The 26,456-nt window shown below is 42.4% G+C and overlaps 1 protein-coding gene across 1 annotated transcript; it reads left to right on the top strand.

Annotated features, from left to right (window-relative positions):
• Positions 1–5,058: 5,058 nt before the first annotated feature.
• ODAPH (odontogenesis associated phosphoprotein) lies at positions 5,059–13,432 on the top strand. Its single transcript, XM_081245097.1, has 2 exons — positions 5,059–5,180; positions 11,440–13,432. Exons 1-2 carry the CDS (start codon positions 5,114–5,116, stop codon positions 11,823–11,825), a joined length of 453 nt encoding a protein of 150 aa, XP_081101223.1. The 5' UTR covers positions 5,059–5,113; the 3' UTR covers positions 11,826–13,432.
• The last annotated feature ends 13,024 nt before the right edge of the window (positions 13,433–26,456 follow it).

The raw sequence follows: 26,456 nt of genomic DNA on the forward strand, positions 1-26,456 counted from the left end.
CATGCATTCACATAGTCCATAAAGAATCCACTAAGAGTCTGCCATGTGGGAAGCACTGGGGGTCACCCTCAAATCAATGACCCCCTGGAAGGCAAACCTCTGAAACAGTGTCCCACCCCCTGTCTCCCTATGGGCTGTCATTCTTCCCACCAGCCCTGAGAAGTAGGTCCATGGGGCTTTGACATTTCTGAGAGAATAAAACAAAAACTTATACACAGTGATTTTTTTTAACTTTTTATAATGGAAAGTTCCAAACAAAAGTAGAGAGTGTAATAAGCTCACATGCACCCATCACCCAGCTTAAACAATTATTAAACATGGACAATCTTGTTTTATCTAATGCCCCCACTCGCTCCCCATCCTCTGATTATTTTGAACTAAATCCCAGACAACTTATAATCTGTCAATATTTCAGCATCCATCTCTGAAAGGTAAGGACTCTACTTTTTTTTTTTTTGACAGTCATTTATCATTATCACACTTACAATAATCACTTAATATCATCAAATATCCAGTAGGTGTTTACATTTCCCCAATTGTATTTTCTTTAATGATTTGTTTATTTGAAGCAGGATCCAAATAAGGTCCAGGGCTTCCCTGGTGGCGCAGTGGTTGGGAGTCCACCTGCCGATGCAGGGGACACGGGTTCGTGCCCTGGTCCGGGAAGATCCCACGTGCCGCGGAGCAGCTGGGCCCGTGAGCCATGGCCGCTGAGCCTGCGTGTCTGGAGCCTGTGCTCCGCAACGGGAGAGGCCACAACAGTGAGAGGCCCGCGTATGGCAGAAAAGAAAAAAAAAAAAATACAAATAAGGTCCAAACGTTGTAATTGTTTGATATGTCTCTTAAATCTCTTTTAATCTGTAAATTGCCCCTCTACCTTTTTTCTTTATTTATTTTGCCTTGGAAAAAACATTGTTTTAACAAACCAAGTCTTTTGCCCTACAGTACATTGGTGAATTTTCAGGATAGTTTCACAGAGCTTTTACAGCAGCAAGTTGATGCCCAGGGGATCAGAGCCCACCTAGCACAGTGATTAGAGCAAGAATTCTAGAGCCGTATTGCCTGTGTCCATATCATGGCTCTGCCACGTACCAGCCACGTGACTTAACCTCTCTGTGCCTCAATTTTCTCATCTGTAAGTGGGGATGACAATAGTACCTACCCCACTGTGTTATTTTGAGAATTAAATGGCTTAATGTATGTACAATAATTAGAACAGTGATGCTTAGAATACAGCAAATGATATATTATACAGATGAGGAAATTGAGGGTCAGTGAGGCCGACTGGTCCAAGGTCTCACAGTTAATGGGTGGCAAGACAGAGACTAGAACACTGATTTATCCCACTGTTTTAATACTGTTTCAAACCATTGATAAATGAGGGCTCTCATGTCTTGGGCATCACTCTGATCCTGAGCAGGACGTTATTGCCTTTCTGTTGTTAAATCACTAGGATGATGTTAGGAAACTTCTCCAGGCCTCAGTCTCTGATCTGCAAAATGGTGGAGTTGGAAATATGTCTCAGGTGCCTGAAATCCCTTTTAGGAGAAATCCCAGCAGAAGACGCCCTAGCAAGCCTAGCAGGAGAGTCATACAGGCCATTCCAGAAGCGGCACCTTCAAATCGGCGCCAACCACAGAACTTATAGACTCCCTGAAGGAGTATGTGCCCCATTCCTTCTGACAGAGAACGCCACCCCCAGGCCACCGGGAAATAAGCCTCGCAGCGCCAGCCGCTACTCTCTCAGCCTGACTCAGGGTGCAGGCCCGATACCAATCACTCCCCATGCTACCTGTAATCCTGATTCGCGGGAGTCCTGATGGCAGCTTCCCAGATTATTCACACGGCCATGTAAGGGGAACGCCTCCTCCAGACAGCTTCAGCGGTTTCTGCAGCAGGAGACTAGCCTCACTGGACATAACTGTAGCTTGCCTTTGGTTCTCTAAGGCTTGGAAGCAAAACGGGGACTTCATCCCAATAGGACTGCAGAGATGAGCGAGGCAAGGTGCAGCTGATCATCCCTCAAGCAGATAACCTGGGGGTCCCTGAGCATGTGAGAAGCAGTTCTGCAGAGCGGCCCTCAAAGCTGCAGATGGACAGAGCAGTCCAGCCTTTCTCAACATCACTGGGCTAAACTGCAATATACAAATAAATAAGACTGTCAAGACTTACTCTATACACCAACAGTAAATATATAAGTTAGAATTTTCTGTCAAATAAGAATTCGATGAGGGACTTCCCTGGCGGTCCAGTGGTGAAACTCTGCGCTTCCATTGCAGGGGGCACAGGTTCAATCCCTGGTTGGGGAAATAAGATCCCGCATGCCACACGGCCAAAAAAAAAAAAAATCAGGAAAAAAAAAAAAAAGAATTCGATGAAACTTTAAAAAATTTTGTTCCCTTTGAAGTTTTATTCCTTTATAAATTTCAGGACAATAGATGCGAACAGAAAAAATACATATACAATTTTGCTTTTCTTATTTATTTTCATCAGCATTTCAAGTGAAAGGTCATCAGAAATCCAATACAGAAAAGAAAGAGGATCAGAAGAAATAATACAAATGTCCATCAACAAAATGTTTGGTTAAATAATTTGCAATAAATCCATAAAACAGAACACTGGGTAGTAAAGAGAGTATGTGGATCTAATTTTATTGGCATGGCAATGTAAGGATGCAAACACTCACCAACTAGGAAATGGTAAATTCCACAGGCTTGATGATAATCCTAGGCAAAATTCTAGAAACAGATGATTAAATGGACGATTGGTCAGCAGTTTGGAAAGGAAGTAGGGAACAAGCTCAGTTCCTTAGATTCAGTGGCTCTGTTGACGTCGTGTCCTGTGCCACATCTAGCTCTGGTGTAGGTGCTGGGGCTAAAGATAGGGTTCCTGCTGTCATGGAGCTTTCAGTCTGGCAGGGACATTAAATATTAACTAAGGAATAGCAGGAAAGGGTTTGAGTGTTACAATAAAGGAGGTACTGGGGGCTACGAAGCAGAGAAACATAATTAATTTTATGTCAATTGGGGTGTATTACATATACTACTTTGCCCTCTGCATTGGAATCACATTGCCATGCCACGTTGAGCAGAATATTTTCCTGGCTGTTGCAGAAGGAACAAAAGAGAACGCAGGTCCTGGCTTTGAAGGGCTGCTCGATGTAAAGGCCTTTGAGTGATCGAATGAGTTGGCAAGTATAACCTCCTAAGAGAACAAAGAATTGGAGTCACTGTGATTTAACTGCCACAACTGCCACAACAACTCCCTTTCATGTGCCAGGCACTGTGGTTGGAGCTTTATGTCAATTACCTCTTTTATTCATCACAACACTCCTCTGAGGGAAATACTACAAGCCACATTTTACAGATGAGGCACCTGAGGCTTCAAGTCACCCAGCTAGTAAGAAAAGGAACCAAGGTTGGAACCAGTTTGTCCTAATTCCAAGGTCCATGCTCTTTTTTCTTTTTAAATTTATTTTATTGAGGTATAGTTGACTTACAACGTTGCATTAATTTCTACTGTACAGCAAAGTGATTCAGTTATATATACATTCTTTTTCATATTCTTTTTCTTTAATTATTTATTTATTTTTGGCTACATTGGGTCTTCGTTGCTGCTTGCGGTCTTCTTCTAGTTGCAGAGAGTGGGGGCTACTCTTCGTTGTGGTACGCAGGCTTCTCATTGCGGTGGCTTCTCTTGTTGCGGAGCACAGGCTCTAGTTGCGTGGGCTCTAGTAGTTGTGGCCCACGGGCTTAGTTGCTCTGTGACATGTGAGATCTTCCCGGACCAGGGATCGAACCCGTGTCCCCTGCATTCGCAGGCGGATTCTTAACCACTGTGCCACCAGGGAAGCCCCATATTCTTTTCCATTATGGTTTATCACAGGATACTGAATATAGTTCCCTGTGCTATACAGTAGGACTTTGTTGTTTATCCATTCTATATATAAGTTTGCATCTGCTAATCTCAAACTCCCAATTCATCCCTCCCCCAACCCCCCTCCCCTCTGGCAGTCACAAATCTGTTCTCTGTGTCTTTGAGTCTGTTTCTGTTTCATAGATAAGTTCAGTTGTGTCGTATTTTAGATTCCACATATAAGTGATGTCATATGGTGTTTGTCTTTCTCTTTCTTTTTTTTTTTTTTGTTTGCGGTACGCGGGCCTCTCACTGCTGTGGCCTCTCCCGTTGCGGAGCACAGGCTCTGGACGCGCAAGCTCAGCGGCCATGGCTCACGGGCCCAGCCGCTCCGCAGCATGTGGGATCCTCCCGGACCGGGGCACGAACCCATGTCCCCTGCATTGGCAGGCGGACTCCCAACCACTGTGCCACCAGGGAAGCCCGTGTCTTTCTCTTTCTGATCTACTTCACTTAGTATGATCATCTCTAACTCCAACGTCGGTGCTTTTAAGCACTTGTGACCGCCCACTCCCATTCCTCCAGCAGCTGACAGGAAACAAACCAGGCATCTTAGGGCAATTTGATGAATCAGAGGGGGACTTGGAAGGACAAATCACTAAGTTAATCTCCCAAAATTTTCATGTTTGTTGAGACAGTGACCATGATGGTTACTAGAGAAGATCGTTTTCTGACTCTGCTGCTCTTGGCTCCTTGACAAAAGCAGAGAAGAAGCCTTAATCCCTGATCCGAGATCTGTGAACAGCCTCTTCAAACTGCCGGGGTCACAAGGCCTTTAGATAATGTCCTCCCTGTCCTGTTTGGTTTTGTTAAGTACGTAAGCTACACAGAGGGAAGCGGTGCTGAATATTTCCTGGACAGATTCTTTCTCTTGCTGAGGGAGACCTATATACACAAGTAATGAGAAGGCACTAAGAGGGAAAGATTTGAAGGAATTAAAAGGATAGTGAGGGCGTGGTTGTCCACAATCCAACTCCAACCAAGGACAGATGAATGATGTTTGGCTGTCATTACAAGAAGCTCTGGTTGACAAATACTGTCTGGTATTTCCTTGCTGATTTCTTACCCTCACACCGCAGGCCCTAATCCCTGTGGTCCACTATGCAAATGAAAACTCCCTGAATCAGGCGGCCGGTGACTCACCAACCCCTTTTAAGCCACGTTGGGTTCAAGGCGGTGACTGCTTGGGGTAGAAGCCATGGCTCACAGACTCTGCTTCTCCTACTGGCTGCTGGTCTGCTGGTTGGTGGTAACTGTGGCAGAAGGTAAGGGTTTTGTTTTTATTCTACTGTGGGTCCAGTAATTAATAAGTTGTGTGAAAAGACAAAATTTGGCTCCATGATTATACATATCATGAATTGGAAATATTTATGTCAGCTTTCATCAGCCTGTGTGGTTAAAGAGAAAGAGGCTGAATTTTACCATCGGAAGGTCCTAGTCTCAGCCCTAGCTATGTGACTTTAGACACACTTACCTGCTCTGATATCCATGTCCTCCAGTGTGAAGTGACAGCATTAGTGATGTCCATTATGGGGTCGTGGGGACCAAATGAGCTATCATGCAAGAAGAGCTCTTCATCCTTCAAGCACTCTATGAATACCAGTTATTATTGATATGGAGCTAACAAGTTCCACCCTGAATTACAGCAGTGTCCACCTCTTATACGCTCAACAGCACGGTATTTTGCCCGTGGTGGGTGTTCCGTCTCTCTTTATTAACTGCTTTAGTTAATCACACCTAGTCAGTTGTGTCTTGGTGCTGCGGAGGTTAGCCTAGACTTCTTTCTTTAAGATTCTATTAGATTCAATTTCTCCCCTACTCCTTTCTCTTTCCTTTTCCCCCACTACAAAATTTCCAGATGGCCTGAGCCAGAGCATTGGTTTGCAAACCCTGGGGACAGGAAAGAAAAGGGGGAGAGCCCCAGCAGTCAAACTGAGTCCTCCACCACTTTCACGTGGCCTGGGGCTTTGCAGGGGCTCAGTCAGACCCTAGTCATCCCCTAGCAAGTTCCCTGCGCCCATCCACCAAAGCTCACAACAGAACAGAAAGGGGCAGGGACATCAGAGGTGGTGGTGAGGCCACCAGAGATCACCTTGTCCAATCTCTGCATGCACTCAGGAGATCAGAGGGCAAGGAGACAGACTGCAAAGAACACCTGCCCGATTCCCAAGACAAGACCTGCAAACATCACCCACTAAAAGTGACATCTGAGGGGCTTCCCTGGTGGCACAGTGGTTGAGAGTCCGCCTGCCGATGCAGGGGACACGGGTTCATGCCCCGGTCTGGGAAGATCCCACATGCCGCGGAGCGGCTGGGCCAGTGAGCCATGGCCGCTGAGCCTGTGCGTCCGGAGCCTGTGCTCCGCAGTGGGAGAGGCCACAACAGTGAGAGGCCCGCGTACTGCAAAAAAAAAAAAAAAAAAAAAAAGTGACATCTGAAAGTGGCACCATAAAACAAAACCTGACACCGGACACCTTTCCAGAAAGTCAACCACTCTTCAGGAAACCTTGTAAATACGTAGCTAAATAAGTTATAATGAGATTAGAGGTTTATTCACATTTTAAAAAAAAAAAACACCATTAAAATGTGATCTCTGATTTAGGCTCACTCTTCCCCACTATCCCTCAGACTAGCCTCAAAGATCTTCAAATGCAGCTTCACTCTCTCCAGGCAGCCCTGGCTCCAGGCCATCACCCACTTACACATGCCCTGGCTCTGCCAGACGGGGTCATGTGTGGGTCTCCAAACCCACCCTGTTCTCTCTCTCCTCCACAGCAGCAGCTATGGCTGCCCCCCCTCCTGATTTCACCTCTGTTTATTGAAATTCTGCTTCACATGGTGACGTTTAATGTCACTATAGTATTACCTTCACATAAGGCTTTCTTAAGACACATAGCTTTAAAATTGCAATCTTCCTCCTCTGACATCTTTGAGTTCTTATAGCAATTTGTATATCACCCATGGTCCATACTGCATTCTTCTCTGCATTATAGATCCATGTATTTGTAGCATCTCCCCACCTCTCAAGGGCAGGCCCCATGTCTTTATCATCTCTGCATTTGTCACAGCACTAAACAAAGTAACCTGCACACTGTTGAAACTACTAGACTTATAGCATAGGATTGAAAGAGGCCTGTGTAAACTTGTATGAACTGGACTCCAGTGTCTTTACCTGTAAAATTAGAGAGTTGGCTAAAATAGCCAGTTATTCTGTGAGTCTACAAAATGAATTAAGTCGCAGTTACTGTGAGCAAATTAATCACAGGACATATTTCTTTTTGGTTCGACTCTAAAGGCACCTGAGAATTTTTGTGATACTCCAAGTGTAAAAGAAGAACTGCATACTTATACATCAAGTATAAAACTTACTTCTCTTAGAAATCAAGGTAGTTCACTACAAACCAGCTATTGTCTGCCCAAATAACCATAGACTACAGATAATTATATTTTTTAAAAAAAAGGTCATCTCACCCTTACTTTTTTTTTTTAAAGTACTAGTTGTTAGCATACGATGAATTTCATGTCTAGACTATAGTAAACCCACTTAAAATTGATGTCCAAACTCCAAGCAATATTTTGGGTCTTGATTATTTTATTATCCTTTAATTTTTTAAATTTATTTTATTTATTTTATTTTTGGCTGCATTGGGTCTTCGTTGCTGAGTGAGGGCTTTCTCTAGTTGCAGCAAGCGGGGGCTACTCTTCGTTGCGGTGCGTAGGCTTCTCTTTGCAGTGGCTTCTCTTGTCGGGGAGCACAGGCTCTAGGTGCACGGGCTTCAGTAATTGTGGCTCGCGGGCTCTAGAGCACAGGCTCAGGAGTTGTGGCACACGGGCTTAGTTGTTCCGCGGCATGTGGGATCTTCCCTGATCAGGGCTGGAACCCGTGTCCCCTGCATTAGCAGGTGGATTCTTAACCACTGCGCCACCAGGGAAGCCCTATCCTCTAATTTTGAATGTAAGTTATTGCAATTTTCCTGGGACTGGAAGGACTTCCCTAGTGGTGCAGTGGGTAAGACTCTGCACTTCCACTTCAGGGGGCACAGGTTCGCCCCCTGGTGGGGGAACTAAGATCCTGCATGCTAGGCAGCGAGGCCAAAAAAAATTTTTTTTTAATTTTTTTCTGGGACTGGAATGAAATACTGAGCTTCACAAAAATCTACAGAGAGGAACTCAGCATCTACACTCAACATCTGCCTCATTCAATTAATCAGCTATGTACTGGGCACGAAGCTAAGCCAGGGACTGTTCTGGGTACTAGGGACATAGCAATGACCAACAGAGTCAACAGGCCTTGTCTTGATGGAGGCCCAATAACAGCAGCTAAGACCTACCAAATGCATATGTCAGGCATGTTCTCAGCACTTTACATATCTTATTTTAGACACTACAACAAGCCAGTGAGATAGGTAGTATTATTTTCTCCATTTTACAAATAAGGAAAAGAAGACTGGGAGAAGTTAAGGAAGCTGTCAATGGTCACACAATTATTAAACAGCAGAGCTCAGGGATCCTATGCTGTTCTGCCTCTCAAAGTGTTTCCAATCTGCACTTAAATATTTGACCTACTTTGGTCTAATTAGGGCTGCAAAAGAGCTCTTTGTGTTTGATATTCAGTATCTTCGGTGTCATGTCAGTATGTTACATAATGAGAAATATTTGCTTATTAATGATCACATTATCCCTGAGAGGTAGGAATGTGGTAACTTTTGAAAATTATGGAAACTGAGATTTCTCTCAGTCTGTTCAGGTCCACTGTAGGCACTGGGCTAGCAATGAGACCAGGTACAGAGAATGATCAGGCAGATACTTCCGTGGAGGAGGAATATAACCGCTGAATAGTAATCACATGACTGATGAATATGATGAAAGTGGACTCACAGGGTGCGAGGGAAGCATATTGCCAGGGGCCTTAAGCCAGCCTCAAGGGAGGGAAGGCCTCCCTGAGGAAATGAGACATGATCTACCATAAACTTCTTTGGATCTACTTCTCTCACTTCAAAGAGAACTCTACACGCTTCTGAGTCTTTTTTTCCCCACCTATTTAATCCACTGGAATCTGACTCGGTTTCCTCCATTCCACAAAAACTATTTCAAAAAAATCATTCATGGCCCTGGGCTTTTAAAAAGCTGGTTCCAGATGCCTAGAGCACCATTGTCAGGAGGATTTGGAGAGTAGCCTCAGTTTTAAGAAATAGAAAAAGCACAAGGGGTGGGTTTTTTAAAAACCGGAGTCCAGCTTACTGAATGGCAGAGCCCAAGACCTAGCTAAGCCTGATCTGATAGCAAAATGTCACGATGGAGCTTAAGAAGAAGGCTAGCTTCAGATTTCCCTGGTGGCGCAGCGGTTAAGAATCCGCCTGCCAGTGCAGGGGACACGGGTTCGAGCCCTGGTACAGGAAGATCCCACATTCCGCGGAGCAACTAAGCCCATGCGCCACAACTACTGAGCCTGCGCTCTAGAGCCCGCGAGCCACAACTACTGAAGCCTGCATGCCTAGAGCCCATGCTCTGCAACAAAAGAAGCCACCGCGATGAGAAGCCCACGCACCACAACGAAGAGTAGCCCCTGCTCGCTGCAACTAGAGAAAGCCTGTGCACAGCAACGAAGAACCAACGCAGTTAATAATATATAAAAAAAATTTTTTAATTTAAGAATAAGGCTAGCTTCTCCCCTAGTGACTGGATTCTCAGCAGAAAGTTTTCATGTTATAAAGGTTCAGAATTGATCTGATTGTGTAGAAGAAAGAATGAGTAATATGGGATTTAATCATCTTCTGTAGTTTGAAATGTCTTAATCTAGTTTCAGCCATAAGATTTTAATACTCAGTAGCCTGGGTGAGTATGGGAGAAAGAGTCAGTATTTAATTCAATAAACAGACACCCATTCAAGCTGGCTTAGAAGAAAAAGAATAGAGCTGGAGGTGGGGTGATTATTATAAAGATATTTCCAAGGACCTTAAGTACAGCCAGCCCTCAAAAAGACCAGCCCTGAGAAAGTCAAGAGCCAAGGTTACTCTCCTCATCACTCTGTTACCACATAGGCACTTGCCTCTTTTTCTCTTTGAGAGGCTTTCCCCATTTTACAGCTATGGAAATATTGGTTTCTCTGTTTATTCAACATTCAACTGGCTAATATCTGACACTCCAGCCCCCGCCCTACCACTTCCACTAACATTTTCCACTAGCTGTGTCTTTTTGTTGAAATTCTTGAGTGAGAAGCTGATTGGTCACTGGCCAGCCAATGAATGAGTTGAGTGTCTAACAACAGTCCAATCAGCCATAGCCAAAGGAGTGTAGTACTGACCTTTCCAGGTATTATGGGTGAAACAGAATCTCTAGAAGGGGCTATGAATAAGCATACCCAGTACAACCAAGAAACCTGAATTCAACTGTTTTAAAGGTGAGGGGAATCTAGCTCTTAACTTACTGTGAGGAATTCATTTTTCCATCATTCACACTCAGCAACCCTTTCCAGGCCTGTTTTGGTAAGTCTCTAAGGGAGTGAAGAAATAATTTCCTAAAGGAAAGCTTGCTTTTTCGTAGCCAGTTTGATTGTATGATACAGCTAGAGGGAAGACCTTGACACTGGAGGTTGATCCAAATTTCTTCTCAGAAATTAATGTCATCCTGGTCCTCAGTGCTCGTTCCCCTGGAGCAAGTAGATGTTCCCTCCCTTCCTCTTCAGGGAATGATTTCACTGCTCGGGAAGTGAAGCAGGCCTTTTCTTTACATTACTTTTTTTCCATCAAATTTTCTTTATTTATTTATAATTTATACACAATAAAATGCACAAATCTTAAAGGTATATATTGATCACATTTTAGATATGTGTGTGTGTATACATATGTGTGTACATTTGTATTTTTGTGTATATATGTATGTATGTGCAAATGTAAATGTGTGTGTATATCTATCTCCATATTCATGTAACAACCACCCAGATCGAGATCTAAAGAATTCACTAGTTACTTTTTCCACTAAATAACACCTACGCTAACCCTGAGCTAACTATTTTTGACTTTTTTTTTACCATAGATTAGTTTTGCTTGTTCTTGAACTTCATAAAAATGGAATCTCACAGTATGTACTCTTTTGTGTCTAACTTCTTTGCTCGACATAACGTCATAGGATACATCCATGTTGTTGTATTAGTAATTCTTCCTTTCCATGCTGAGTATTCTTTCATTGTATGAATACACAGTTTGTTTATCCATTCTCCTATTGATGGACACTGGCATTGTTTGCAGGTTTGGGTTAATATGAATAAGACTGTTGTGAACGTTATTGAACTAGTCTTTTGTAGATATAAGCACGCATTTCTCTTGGGTAAATTCCCCCGAGTGGAATTCCTGGGTCATAAGGAGTGTCCATGTCTCATTTTACTGGCCTGGGCAGTTCTCTCAAACATGTTTTGAGACTCTAGAATTCTCTCTTCCCCTCTTTCTCCCCTGCCTCCACCTGAAGACTCTCCCCTCTGCTCCTGTCATCAGGCCTGTTTCCTGACTTGCGCTTTTCTCCCCACAGGACAGGAAGAGGTATTCACCCCTCCTGGAGACTCACAAAATAATGCAGAGCCTAAAGACTGCCAGATCTTTACACTTACCCCTCCTCCCACCACAAGGAACCCAGTGACGAGGATCCAGCCCATCACCAGGACACCTAGGTGTCCCTTCCATTTTTTCCCGCCACAAAGGCCCAGAGTCCACATTAGGTTCCCATATAGACCTTTCCTCCCTCCGATGTGCTACCACCCTTTTCAGTTCCATCCACTTTTTTGGCCACACAGTCGCCTTCCTCCTTATTATTATTTCCCCAGAAGAAGACTCTGGAGAGGAAGCTCCTCTGAGGAAAGCAGAGAAAAGAGAGAAGCCCCAAACGTGCTGAAAAAGATTTCTGTTTTCAGTTACTAACCTAAACCTATTGGACTGGAAAATTAAGCATCTTAAACTCCACCGACTAGAAATTGTTCTCCTTGTCAGCAGTGAACATATTGGTTTATAGGTTATTCATATTTGCAAAATAGAAGCAATAACTACATTATTCTTACCTCTTAGTTTTTATGATCACAGGATACTTACGCAAGAAAAGTTCTAAAACAGGTGGTTCCAATAATACCTATCATCCTGCAATACAAGAAGAATCAGCTCCATCTTCTAAATTACAACGAAGAGCATTTAAATAAATTGAGATTGTTATAAACCAAATGGAGACATTAATGACACCCTTTTATACTCACTGGAAAACTTACAAAGCAAGGCGTATTTACAAAGTGAACTTTGAAAGAAATTATAAAAAACTGAAAGCTTTATTCTCTGGCAATGGTTATTTATTCATTTTTAATGGAGATATAATTGACATACTATATTAGTTTCAGGTTATATAACGTAATGACTCGATATTTGTATATATTGCAAAATGATCACCACAGTAAGTTCAGTTAACATCCATCACCACACATAGTTACAAAACCTTTTTTCTTTTTTTTTTTTTCTTCTTTTTTTTTTTTGCAGTACGCGGGCCTCTCACTGTTGTGGCCTCTCCCATCGCGGAGCACAGGCTCCGGATGCGCAGGCTCAGCGGCCATGGCTCACGGGCCCAGCCGCTCCACGGCATGTGGGATCTTCCCAGACCGGGGCACGAACCCGTGTCCCCTGCATCGGCAGGCGGACTCTGAACCACTGCGCCACCAGGGAAGCCCCAAAACTGTTTTCTTTTGATGAGAACTTTCAAAATCCACTCAGCTTTCTAACAACAACAACAACAAAAGAAATTATAAAGATTAAAACAAAACAAAGTTATGGGGAGTCTGACTATAAGTAATACCTTAAAGGTATTATAAGCTAAATTACCTAACCAAAAAACTATTTTTTAACTGTAATATGTACTTCAATGTTAACTGTTTCAGCAACCGATGAAAATTAGTTTGATAAGTATCTCACTGTTTCTCCCATTATCATCATATAGATACTAGTTTAAATGATGTACTTCCCCTAAAACTTTCAACATGATTCCAGGCTCAAAATTCCAATTAAAAGTTTACAGGGATGTTCCTATAACTCTAGAACTCCACAGACACTCAGTTCACTCAGCTATAGGAACCTTGTATTCTGAGGATGCAATATAAGTAAAAAATCCCACAGGCTGCATTCACTGGTTATTTCTTTAGCCATTCTGTACAATACTGCCTCCTGTTCGTGCTACTCACCTTGCCTGTAACATGGGAACTTTGGTTTCTCATATGCAATCAGTGGCTTACACCTGTTGCTCTCAAAATCTGTGTGCAAAGTTGCTGCTGCTGCTTCTACAAAGGAAAAAAAAAAAGGGAGGGAGGGGACATAAAGACATGAAGACACTGGGAATGTTACCTGGGAAATGGAGAGAGAGAAAACCGTCATGCTCTGTTTCTTCACTATATTAAAAGATAAAAAGAAAAACAATATTTCCTTTACTCACTTCATAGCAAATTTTCATTCTAAGAACAGCCAGGCTTAAATAAAACCTGTATTTGAAATCCTCACTAAGTATAAAATTCTATATTTTGTAATAAACTTGCTTTCTCTTTTGCTTTCTTTTTGGTTCATGGGGCATAATCAGAAAAGGGCCAACCTTGGGCAAACTTGAAGACAGCTCAGTGCTGTGTTTGAACCTCACCTCCCTCCCTGGACCCCTCCTTCATTACGACACGCTCGCCTCTCACAGCTGTTCAGTGAGTTCATGGCTCTACACTGCCCCAAACCAGCCCGGCTCTGATTGGGCTTTCTCTCCCCAAACATTTGAACTTTTGCAACCCAAAATTTAACTGCTCTGCAGTCCAGTCCCTAAAAACCTTGCTAGGTGATATATAAACCTCAGGAAAACCAAGACAAACCAAAGAGGGAGTAACAGCTTCGGTGCATCTATTATAGAAAGTGGGCTACTCCTGGCGTGTTTCCTAGTGAGGGCCTTTTTCAAAATAACTCCAGGTAAAATTACATCATTCCCGCCCTTGAACATGCAGAGAGTTTCCTACATGAAAAGCAGCCCACAACTGCAATGAAAAGCATATGCCTTTGTGACTTTGGGTTAGTAAATTTTTCTTTTAAAATACAGTGGAACCTAGAAGGTTTATTGACTTGGGGGGATAGTTTTCAAGCACTAATATGTCAAAGTGAACTAGTTTATCACATGTGTTCCTCTTAGCATATAGGTGGGATTGTCTGCTTTTGAAGCAATGGCAGCCTGTTGAGAGTGTGTGATTTTTTAATGCATCTTTTATGATCTTTTATACACGCTTAAATGCATCTTTTGCTTTGTGGCAGAAATAGCGTATGTAAGTCTAAAGTTCTAATTATGCTAAAAAGGCATAACCTGAATAGAATCATCCAGCAAACCCAAATTGAAAACATTTATAAAACAACTGCCCTGTAATCTCCAAACAATGTAGATTTCATGGTAGATAAAGTTTTAAAGGCGATTAAAGAGACGTGACAACTAAATGTAACATGGTCCTGGAGGTAAGGAGGAAAGGGACAACTAGCAAATTGGGACAACTAGCAAATTTTTTATGTGAACCATGTTTTAGGTAATAGTCTTATATCAGTGTTAAATTTTTTGATAATTATGTAAGAGAAGATCCTTATATAAAAATCTGTAGTATTTGGAGGTAAAGGAATATGATTTCTGCAACTGTCTTAAATTATTCAGGAAAAAAACCCTGTGTGTGTGTGTGTGTGTGTGGGTGAGAGAGAGAGAGAGAGAGAGAGAGAGAGGGAGGGAGGGAAAGTAAAGAAAGTGGCAAGATGTTTTTACAATTGATGTATTTGGGTGAAAGGCATATGGCCTTTCTTTGTACCATTCTTGCAACTCTTCTGTAGTTTGAAATTATTTCAAAATGAAACTAAAAAGACATTATTAAAAACAATACAGGATTTAGCCACAGGGGTTTAGTTGTGGAGGAGGAAGTGGCCAGTTCAGGACCTCAGGGGACAGATGGGGAGGTGACAGAGTTAGAAGAGACTGGGGGTGGGGGCAAAGAGAAGGAAGGTTAAAAAGAAGACTAGATCTTGGAAGAACTATCCTGGGAAAAGCTGCGTTGAAAGTGCTTCTTTCAACGTAATTACTAATCATTTTCTTCCCTTTGACAGAATAAATAAACGTTTGAGTTCTAAAGCACCCCCAGAATAAAACACAAAAAATTAATCTTGAATTTATCCATGTCTTAAAGAGAAGTTAAATATAAAATTCTACAGGACTTCCCTGGTGGTCTAGTGGTTAAGAATCCATCTTGCAATGCAGGGGACGCCGGTTCAATCCCTGGTCGGGGAACTAAGATCCCACATGCCTCAGGGCAACTAAGCCCGTGCGCCGCAACTACTGAGCCCGCACGCCACAACTGGAGAGAAGCCCACACACCGCAAGGAAGAGCCCCGTGCACCGCAATGAAAGATCCCGCGTGCTGCAACTAAGACCCCATGCAGCCAATAAATAAATAAATAAATAAAATTTTAAAAGCATAATCCTATTCCTACAGCCCACAATACCACCAACCTTGTAATGATTCACACATTGGTTACAAGAGTCACAGGGCATGTAGACTGGTTGAGCGGGGACTCATGTTCCCTGATATTTGGGGAGGGTAGATTTTAATTGGGGAAGGAGGGGGAGTTTGTTTGGAAGTTTGGGTCTCCATGGGAGAAATCAAAGGTATATAAGATGGCACGTACTTCCACAACCACCACTTGGATTGAACTGGAGCATAGTCAGAGTCAGCAGCAGAAGCTGATCAAAACGTCTTTAAAAGAAACTTTAGGAGCCTCTGAACATAGCAGAGCTGCTTTGGGGCCAACGTGACAAAGTGTCACACATATTTGAGAAGGGGGCCCTTCTCCCCACCTCTGCACAGAACTCACCCCTTCTCTGGAAGATAGCCGCTACTTTTGGAAAGTCAGGAGACAGTAGCATTCTTGTACTAGGTGGTGGTTTCATCACGGTTGGGGGTAGGGTGGTGTGCTGTAAACCTCAGCAGTGATGAAGCGCCTTCTGGGGCTCTGTGGGCAGCAGGTGTCGACGAGGGACAGCCAAATCAGAAAGGAAGGCTATGCAGGCTGCATGGATCTGCTACTGAATGATTGGTTTGTGGTACATTCACACACTGGGGTTTGCTAAGTTCCTGATTAAAAATGAAAAATTAAGAAAGAGCCATCTTATTTTGTAAATGTTACCCTATGGTGTTTGGAAAATTATTTGAGGAGGTGTGTTAGTTTGCTTGGACTGCTTTTACAAAATACCACAGACTGGTTGGCTTAAGCAATAGAAATTTATTTTCTCACAGTTCTGAAGGCTGAAAGTCTAAGATCCAGACATCAGCAGGATGAGTTTCCTCTGAGGCCTCTCTCCTTGGCTTGCAGATGGCCACCCTCTTGCTGCCTCTTCACATGGCCTTTTCTCTGTGCCTGTGTGCCCCTGGTGTCTATCTTGTGTGTCCAAATATTCTCTTCTCAATAAGGACATCAGTCAGATTGGATTAGGGCCCACCATAATGGGCCTGAATCACCTTTTCAAAGGTACTATCTCCAAATATATCACATCCTGAAGTACTGGTGGTTAGGGTTTCAGCATGTGAATTTGAAGGGGATAAATTCAGCCCATAACAGCAGGTATCCAATTTTGATAACAGTAATTACAAACTCCCAGAAGAGCTGCATAATCTAGAGAGAGCTGCCTCTGATTCTAAAGAAAACAGGGGTTACAATGCTCAGGTATTTTTTTTTTTTTTTTTTTTTTAATTTCAAAGTCTAGTGATTCTTTTTTTTTTTTTTTTTTAATTTTATTTATTTATTTATGGCTGTGTTGGGTCTTCATTTCTGTGCGAGGGCTTCCTCTAGTTGCGGCAAGCGGGGGCCACTCCTCATCGCGGTGCGCGGGCCTCTCACCACCGCGGCCTCTCTTGTTGCGGAGCACAGGCTCCAGACGCGCAGGCTCAGTAATTGTGGCTCACGGGGCCAGTTGCTCCGCGGCATGTGGGATCCTCCCAGACCAAGGCTCGAACCCGTTTCCCCTGCATTGGCAGGCAGATTCTCAACCACTGCGCCACCAGGGAAGCCCCGCTCAGGTATTTTTTATTGAAATATAGTTGCTGTACAATATTATATAAATTACAGGTGTATGATACAGTGATTCACAATTTTTAAAGGTTACACTCCATTTATAGTTATTATAAAACATTGGCTATATTCCCCGTGTTGTACAATATATCCTTGTAGCTTATTTTATACCTAATAGTTTGGACCTCTTATTCCCTTCCCCCTATATTGCCCCTCCCCCGCTCCCTCTCCCCACTGGTAACCACTAGTTCATTCTCTATATCCGTGTGTCTGCTTCATTTTTGTAATAGTCACTGGTTTGCTGTATTTTTTAGATTCCACATATAAGTAATATCATACAGTATTTGTCTTTCCTGTCTGACTTATTTCACTTAGCAAAATGCTCTCCAAGTCCATCCATGTTACTGCAAATGGCAAAATTTCATTCTTTTTTATGGCTGAATAGTATTCCATTGTATATATGTATACCACATCTTTTTTATTTATTTATTTATTTTATTTATTAATTTTTGTCTGTGTTGGGTCTTCATCGCTGTGCGTGGCCTTTTCTCTAGTTGCAGTGAAGGGGTACTACTCTTCACTGCGGTGAGTGGGCTTCTCATTGCAGTGGCTTCTCTTGTTGTGGAGCACAGGCTCTAGGGCACATGGGCTTCAGTAGTTGTGGCATGCGGGCTCAGTAGTTGTGGCTCGCGGGTTCTAGAATGCAGGCTCAGTAGTTGTGGCGAGCGGACTTAGTTGCTCCGCAGCATGTGGGATCTTCCCGGACCAGGGCTCGAACCCATGTCCCCTGTATCGGCAGGCGGACTCTTAACCACTGTGCCACCAGGGAAGGCCCAACACATCTTCTTTCTCCATTCATCTGTTGATGGACACTTAGGCTGCTTCCATATCTTGGCAATTGTAAATAATGCTGCTATGAACAGTGGGGTACATGTATCTTTTCAAATTAGTGTTTTTGTTTTTTTCAGGTATATACCCAGGAGTTGGATTGCTGGAACATCTGGTAGCTTTTTTTTTTTAGTTTTTTAAGGAACCTCCATACTGTTTTCCACAGCAGCTGTACCAATTTACATTCCCACCAACAGTGTAGGAGGGTTCCCTTTTCTCCACATCCTCATCAACATTTGTTATTAGTGTTCTTTTTGATGATAGCTATTCTGACAGGTGTGAGGTGATATCTCATCGTGGTTTTGATTTGCATTTCCCTGATGATTAGTGATGTTGAGCATCTTTTCATGTGCCTGTTGTCCATCTGCATGTCTTCTTTGGAAAAATGTCTATTCAGTTCTGCCCATTTTTTAATCAAGTTGTTTGTTTTTTTGATGTTGAATTGTATGAATGCTCAGGTACTTTTATACATAAGAAAAAAAATAAAGAAAACCACTTCTTTCCTTTTTCAAGCACAGAGCATATTTGACTAATTTTTATAATAAAATGTAAGTAAATATCAGGTTCCAATAGGAACTTCCTTGTTCTAAACAGCAGAAGGACCAAAGAATTGAGGAGTGGGAGGTACAAATGAGCAGACACAACTGAAACAATGTATTTGGGGCAATAAATTCTGTATACCTGAGCAACTCCTAGAGTTATCACCAGGTAAAACCACTGAGTCATCATAAAACAGCTCTAGGGCTTCCCTGGTGGTGCAGTGGTTGAGAGTCCGCCTGCCTATGCAGGGGACGCGGGTTCGTGCCCCGGTCTGGGAGGATCCCGCATGCCACGGAGCGGCTGGGCCCGTGAGCCATGGCCGCTGAGCCCGCGCGTCCGGAGCCTGTGCTCCGCAACGGGAGAGGCCACAGCAGTGAGAGGCCCATGTAATGCAAAAAAAAAAAAAAAAAAAAAAAAAAAAACCAGCTCTAAACTGGAAACAGCATGAATGTCCACCAACAGTAGAAAGTAAATAATTATCATATCATATCCTAGAATACAACACAGCAATGAAAAACAGCAGATTGCTGCTTCACACAACAAACATAAATGAATTTCACAATTTCGTGTTGAGTGAAAGAAGCCAAACACAAAAGAATACATACAATAAGATTCCATTTAAATGAAATTCAGGAACAAGCAAAACCAACCCATGGTGATAGAGGTCAGAATAGTGATGACTTTTGAGGGGATATTGGCTGAGTAAGGGCAAGAGGGAGCCTGCTGGGAGCTGAAAATATTCCATTTCTTAATCTGGGTGATGGTTACACAAGGTGTACACATTTCTAAAAGTTCATCAAGCTGTATGTTTATGATTTATGTATTTTACAATATGTAAATTATATATCAATTGAAAATGTTTTAAATGCTGCAGTGCAGAGGAAATCAGTAAAGGTATGCTAATTATAACTGTAGATTTAATTTGTTAAACAAGCTTTCAAATATTTCATTGGTAGTTAGCAAGGTTATATTAAGTAATAGTTCACTGATAAGTCAGACATAGAAAGACAAATACTGTATAATATCACTTATATGTGGAATCTAAAAAAGCCAAATTCACAGAGAGTAGAGTGACTGGGAGAGGTGGAGAAATGGGGAGATATTGGTCAAAAGGCACAAACTTCCACTTACAAGATTAACAAGTCCTGGGGATCTAATGTACAGTGTGGTGATTATAGCTAATAATACTGTATTATATATTTGAAAGTTGCTAAAAGAGTAGATCCTAAATGTTCTCATCACAAAAAAGAAATGGTAATTGTGTAACGGGATGGAGGTGGTAGCTAATGCTTTGGTGGTGACCGTTTTGCAACAGGTAAGTGTTACAAAATTAATATGTTGTATGCCTTAAACTTACACAATGTAATATGTCAATTACATCTCAATAAAGCGGTGGGGGGGGGAGGCACTATTTCACTGAAATATTACCTCATAACAGTAAGCAGAAGGGACTTCCCTGGTGGCGCAGTGGATAAGACTCCATGCTTCCAGTGCAGGGGGCCCAGGTTCTGATCCATGGTCAGGGAATTAGATCCCACATGCTGCGACTAAGAGTTCACATGCCACAACTAAGGAACCTGTGCGCCACAACTAAGGAACCTGTGCACCACAACTAAGACCCAGCACAACCAAATAAATAAATACTAAAAAAAACAAAAAAACAAAAAACAGTAAGCAGAAGACTTTGCATATTTTTTAGCACGAAGCAATATGTATTTGTCTTTCCCAACTAAGGCAAATTTAAACCAGAAATTTTTTAACAGCCTCAAATATAACCCTATAGTTGGCTATCAAAAGAACCATAAAAAGAGAGAAACACACGTTCTGAACAGAAGATATCTCCCACAATGTTGACATTGGAAATTTACGATAAGCATGAATTGGACAGTAGCAGTTCAATGATTTGTGTAGAAGGGGCCATCTATACTAATACATCTGAAACCTCTTGACACAGACGTCCAGGTCCTTAACAGTGGCCTGCATGACTCGGCCTCCCCACGCCTCATCCCCAGCCTCTTCCTCTCTGACCTCATCTCACACTACTCTTTTCCCTTCTCACTCCACTCCAGACACACTGCCCTCCTTGTTGTTCCTCACACCAAACGCACTCCCTCCTGGGGACCTGTGCCCTGGTGGTCCCTCTGGCTATGGTGCCTTTGACCCAGATAATCCAGGTTATCCATAGAGGTCCTCCCCTCACTCCTTTCAGGACCTTCATAAAATGCCACCTCTCAGTTCCTGGCCACCCTAATTAAATGTGCATGCACAGACCTACTTCCTCTTCCCATTCTTGGCTTTATTTTTATCCTTAGCATGAATCACATTCAATCATTCTATATGTATTCATAGTTACCTCTTTTATTATTTGTCTTTCACATCAGAAAGTAAGCTCTTTAAAAGCAGTGATTTGTATCTATTGTGTTCATTCCTTTATCTCCAGGACTTAAAACAATCCTTGCATATAGTAGGGATTCAATAAATACTTGTTAAATAAATGAACTTTTAAGGCTCCTGGTATTTTAACCCTGTTTGCTTCCAAATCAATTCCCACATGTCAGAGGAAGTCTTAGGATTTTAAAATCTTCTCCAGCAAAAAAAGAACTTCTATTGAGGAGAGAAAGATAAGGTATAAACATCTCTCTCAAATAAAACAGTTACTGGCCACTGGTGCATGCTTTCAAACTTCTTTGAAGAATTTTAACATGAGTCTTTCTCTTTTCAGTGCTGATAAATTTTTTCCCTTCTGGTAGTTCATTAGAAAATAGGTCAGAATGGTAACCAGAGACAGAGAATTCTCCAATTTAATTGCTCACTTAATTCTGTAATTTTTTCAGGCTTTTATTAGTAGAATCTATCACTTTTTTCAAAATCTGAGTCCAATCCTCTTTGTAAAATCTCTCCAGGCTAGGTCAAGACATACAGATTTCCTGGGAAAGCTATTATTTGAGATGCCTCTTCAACTTGTTATTCTTTAAATATCTGTTCAACAAGCAAGGAGAAACTGATTTTCTGACAACAAAATTTATAGATATCTTGGCTTATGTTCTAAATAGGAGATTTATTACATGTTCTGCACATAGTAAACACTACCTTTTTTTGGAAATATCTTTCACCATTTTCCTTCACTTGGGGAATTAGATGCCCACCATCACTCAGAATAGAGGTGGATTTCATATAGTCATAGAATTGTGCATAAAATGTGTTTTAAGTTTCTGTTTCCATGCTGGCAAAGTATTTCCCTTTTTCTATAGCCTCTTTTCAGTTTTCATTGGTGATTTTTTTTTCAAATCAACATGTTGAGAGGTATATTGAGGACTTTATTTTTACACACATAATAGATAACTTGTTTCCCCTAAACAACATGCCCTACACTTTTGTAAATTCAGAACTCCAGTGGACTGACTGCTGACTTAACATACATGTCAGCTGACTGACACCAAGGTTGGAAATGTGCCTCAGGCTGTACCATGCAGACTCCCTACGTTGCATTCCAATATAATCAAGAAAAATTGCCAGAGCCAGTGTGGACTAATTTTTCAATTTCCATCCATTGTGAGCATCAACTTACATTTTGCTGCTTGTAAATCACACTTGAAAACCATATTTCTGGGCTTCCCTGGTGGCGCAGTGGTTGAGAGTCCGCCTGCCGATGCAGGGGACACGGGTTTGTGCCCCGGTCCGGGAGGATCCTACATGCCGTTGAGTGACTGGGCCCGTGAGCCATGGCCGCTGAGCCTGCGCGTACCGCAAAAAAAAAAAAAAAAAAAAAAACAACCATATTTCCAATTCATTCCAAAGATGTTCAGCGCCCTTTTTTTGGATTAGCTCTCTTGGAAGTAGTCTGATCAGCCTTCCTCCCACTCTGCATTTGCCCACCTGCTCCCATTTCATCGTTGTGAGGCAAATTTACTTTCATAACTCTTCAGGTTCTTTTTCTTTTACTCAGGATTCTCAGTGAAGTCCACAGCTCCTCATTGCCCCCACGCTCCCACCAGCCTAGCTCTCCTCCAGCCACTGGTTCTGCCTTGCTGACCTCTGAGTCACCAGCCACCTGCTGACAGTAGGGGAGCCCTGATCCAATCAGAGAGACAAAGGCCACGTGCGTTGGGTCTCCTGTGCTCCCACTATGCTTCCTAAACCTTTAAGACCGGACTAACAGAGAGTTTAACTATCAATGTGCACCAGGGCGCGCCACTCCACGGCCGGCACCACCTGATGGCCCGTCTATTACAGTTCTTCCTTGCCACCCCTGCGGTTCAAATAGATTACGCAATCCTTAACACTGGGCCCTTAGAAACGGGGAAAGAAGACGGCTTATTGCATGGACAAAAGAGCAAATAATACCCCTCAGGTGAAATTCATCGCAGGTTTTAGCGCTTCTCTCCTTGGGAAGGAAATCACTTACAGTGAATGGGGCTCTACCGCCCCCTCTTGGATCACGCTTGGCAGCCCTGGGCAGTCCTGGGTGGAGCCAAAGGAGTAAGGTGTCGTCGTAGTGAAATGGATGTAAGGCCAGCTGCAGCAACCCGCGAGCTCAGACCTTTCACAACCCTCCTTAAATAATTCCTGTCCATCCGAACAGAGCTGACGTCTTCATTCCTCTGCCCTAGAAGGGAAAAAGTGCTTCTCTCGCATTAACTTATTTCCTCCCAAGACTCAGCAGAAGAAAGGGGATCTGACCACCTTACTTAGGATGACAAGTATAATTTAAAATACATTCTTCTGGCTGGGCTGCATTTCCCAGTTTAAAATAATTTTTGATCTACAATATACTTTGAGCCAAACTATATTATCTGAATCTGATGTTTACCTTTGTTTTCAGGAAGTATGAAACACATCTACAAAGGAAAATCTCCAATACTCAAGCTAAAATCTGCCTCACTTTTTAAGACCTTTAGTATCCTTTATTCAAAGAAGGAACCCAAATGACCAATAAATATGTAAAAAGAAAAAATATATGAAATTATGTGTAACCTCAGTAGTAATCAAGAAAATGTAAACTAAAGCAAGACAATTTTCACTCAGCAGATTGGTCCACATGGAAATTATTAGTAGTATTATCTAACATAGTCCAGGCGTGGGGAGGTACTTTCCCAGACAATGTAAACTAAAGCAAGACAATTTTCACTCAGCAGATTGGTCCACATGGAAATTATTAGTAGTATTATCTAACATAGTCCAGGCGTGGGGAGGTACTTTCCCAGACACTGTTGGTGAGAATGGAAATTGGTACGGCATTTTTGAAGGACAATTTGGCAGAATGGGTGAAAATCTAAAAGGAAGCATACATTTGCAGCTTCAAAACATCCTTATCTGGTGAGCACTGTGACTGTTTCTCCAGCAACCATGTCTTGTATGCCTCCCCAGCTGTGCGGAAGCCTGGTGGTTCCAATGGGTAGGCTGTCATTAGCCTAACCCAATCAGTATAATCCTGTTTCCTTTTGCTCTTGTTATTAATTCAGGCAAAGGAATTTAACAGAGCCCCAAGCCGATCAGTGCACACCATTCCCCTGGCTACAATGCTTGATTCAAGGTGAGCGGTATCCAAATCTGGCTTAATAAGAGTAAAGTGAAGTTTTGTTTATGGCTGGAGAAATATGCTTCCTCCTCTGTAAGTGGATGAGGATGCATTTAGCTCCAGGAGCCTAAGCTCCCAAAGTTTTTATTATCTAAACAAAAAAATTTTTAATTGATTCCAGATCTAAGTAATCATGACCATATATCTATTTCAACAAACACCTATGGCTCTATCATTTATTGAGTGACACTGAGTAACCTTCTTAACTTTCAAAGCCTATGCAGTAAGTCCCCTACATACGAACGAGTTCCGTTCCAAGAGCGCGTTCGTTAAGTCCTGTTTGTTCGTAAAGCCAACAGGGTTAGCCTAGGTGCCCAACTAACACAATCGGCTATATAGTACTGTACTGTAATAGGTTTATAATACTTTTCACACAAATTACACATAAAAAACAAACACAAAAAATAAAGAAAACATTTTGAATCTTACAGTCCAGTACCTTGAAAAGTACAGTAGTACCAGCTACATCACTGCTGCTTTTACGCTTGCTTCCAGGCATCCTGGGCTTAAAATAAAGATACTGTACTACTGTACTCCATACAGTACTGTACAATGAAGTACACAAAAGCACAACCACTTGTAGAGGATGCACGCACGTGACAATGTACGCCAGACACGTGAACTAACTTACGTGACTGGACACACGAACGCACGTTTACAACTTTGAAAGTTCAAAAATTGAAGGTAGAGGACTTACTGCACTTTGCCTCTAAACCATGACTAACATTCCTACCTTCACAGGGTTACTGTTATTATCGTCACGTAGAAATCACAGAGCTAGATGGTGTGGAACAGAAATAGACAAATAAGATGTAGTTCCCAATCTTTAGAGACACAGAAATTTTGGTGGGGGCAGTGACACTGGGTATTGTACTTGCCCGTGTGCCTTCAGAATCTGGCCCTGACTCTTCTGGAGGGTCTAGGAGCAATTTAATAAACAGCTTTTCTACTTAAAAAATATACAGTGGAGGAGACAGACAGGTAGGTATACATGTAAGCAAAAGGAGTGATGATCTGAGGAGGAAGATTAAATGCAGGTTCAGGAGGGAAATAACCAATGGGAACATTGCTGTGGGATGGAAGGATTGTTTTAAATTCTAGTGGCAATGTTAATGGAGATCGCTTTCCAGAACTAGAGGCATGGAGATAGCTAAATGGAGATAAACTGACATTAAAAACCTGTTCTCTTGACTGATAAGAGAGACTACCCTAGTGTAGGGACAGGAAGACATGCTGAATTGAAATATTTTGGTTTCATTTCCCTGACTCTTTTTTTTAATTTAATTTAATTTTTTTTAATTTTTTTAAATTTATCTTTGGCTGTGTTGGGTCTTTGTTGCTGCACGCGGGCTTTCTCCAGTTGCAGCAAGCAGGGGCTACTCTTCGGTGCGCGGGCTTCTTATTGCGTGCGGTGGCTTCTCTTGTTGCGGAGCACGGGCTCTAGGTGCGTGGGCTTCAGTAGTTGCGGCATGCAGGCTCAGTAGTTGTGGCTCGCGGGCTTCATTGCTCCATGGCATGTGGGATCTTCCCAGACCAGGGCTCAAACCCATGTCCCCTGCACTGGCAGGCGGATTCTTAACCACTGCACCACCAGGAAAGCCCGACTCATTTAATTCACATTAACCAACAACACAGTTTTCAAAATTTTGCTAGAACCTTCCTCACTTCTACAGGAGATGATCTGGCATGGCAAAGTACAACAAGTAGAGATTAAATAAGGCTACGCAATGGGGGGAAATAAAATTTCACTGAAAGCAAAGGAAAATGACATTTGGTGGATGGGTTTTTGTTTTGTTTTCTGTTTCTCAGCATATAATAGAGTCGATATCAGATATCCACAAACATCTACAAACACAAAGCTCTAAATCACAAGTTACTTACAAGTGATGATGAGTGATTTGTGGGAAGGCACTTCTCAGAAATACATGTTAAGAAATAGATAAGCTTTATGGTAATTACATTTTCAAGTTACTTCATGTCTGAAGCTATAAAGAGAGAAAATAAGACCCTTTAAAAAGCAATGTGAGGGCTTCCCTGGTGGCGCAGTGGTTGAGAGTCCGCCTGCCGATGCAGGGGACACGGGTTCGTGCCCCGGTCCGGGAAGATCCCACATGCTGCGGAGCGGCTGGGCCCGTGAGCCATGGCCGCTGAACCTGCGCGTCCGGAGCCTGTGCTCCGCAACGGGAGAGGCCACAACAGTGAGAGGCCCGCGTACCACAAAAAAAAAAAAAAAAAAAAAAAGCAATGTGAGAACATACTTTATCATTCACATAGAGGAGTGTTAAGGACCCATTTCTAATTCTAAAACACAACACAAAACAATAGAGGAAAATCCATTTAGTCCAATTCTCTAGGACTAGCCTTAAAACCTTACAAGCAGTGATGCTGGTGCTTCTAATTCCTGCCAGTGGTTCGGTTACATAGAGTATTTAGAAAACAAGTGAAGCACATTT

The sequence above is a fragment of the Mesoplodon bidens genome (genome assembly GCF_964165515.1).
Source record: "Mesoplodon bidens genome assembly, chromosome: 1".
In the NCBI taxonomy this organism is placed as follows: Eukaryota; Metazoa; Chordata; class Mammalia; order Artiodactyla; family Ziphiidae; genus Mesoplodon; species Mesoplodon bidens.

Excerpts from the sequence above, each read along its gene's own strand:
- ODAPH (XM_081245097.1), top strand. The coding sequence starts at position 5,114 with ATGGCTCACAGACTCTGCTTCTCCTACTGGCTGCTGGTCTGCTGGTTG. Across the intron at positions 5,181-11,439 it reads GGTGGTAACTGTGGCAGAAG|GACAGGAAGAGGTATTCACC; the intron begins GTAAGGGTTTTG and ends TTCTCCCCACAG.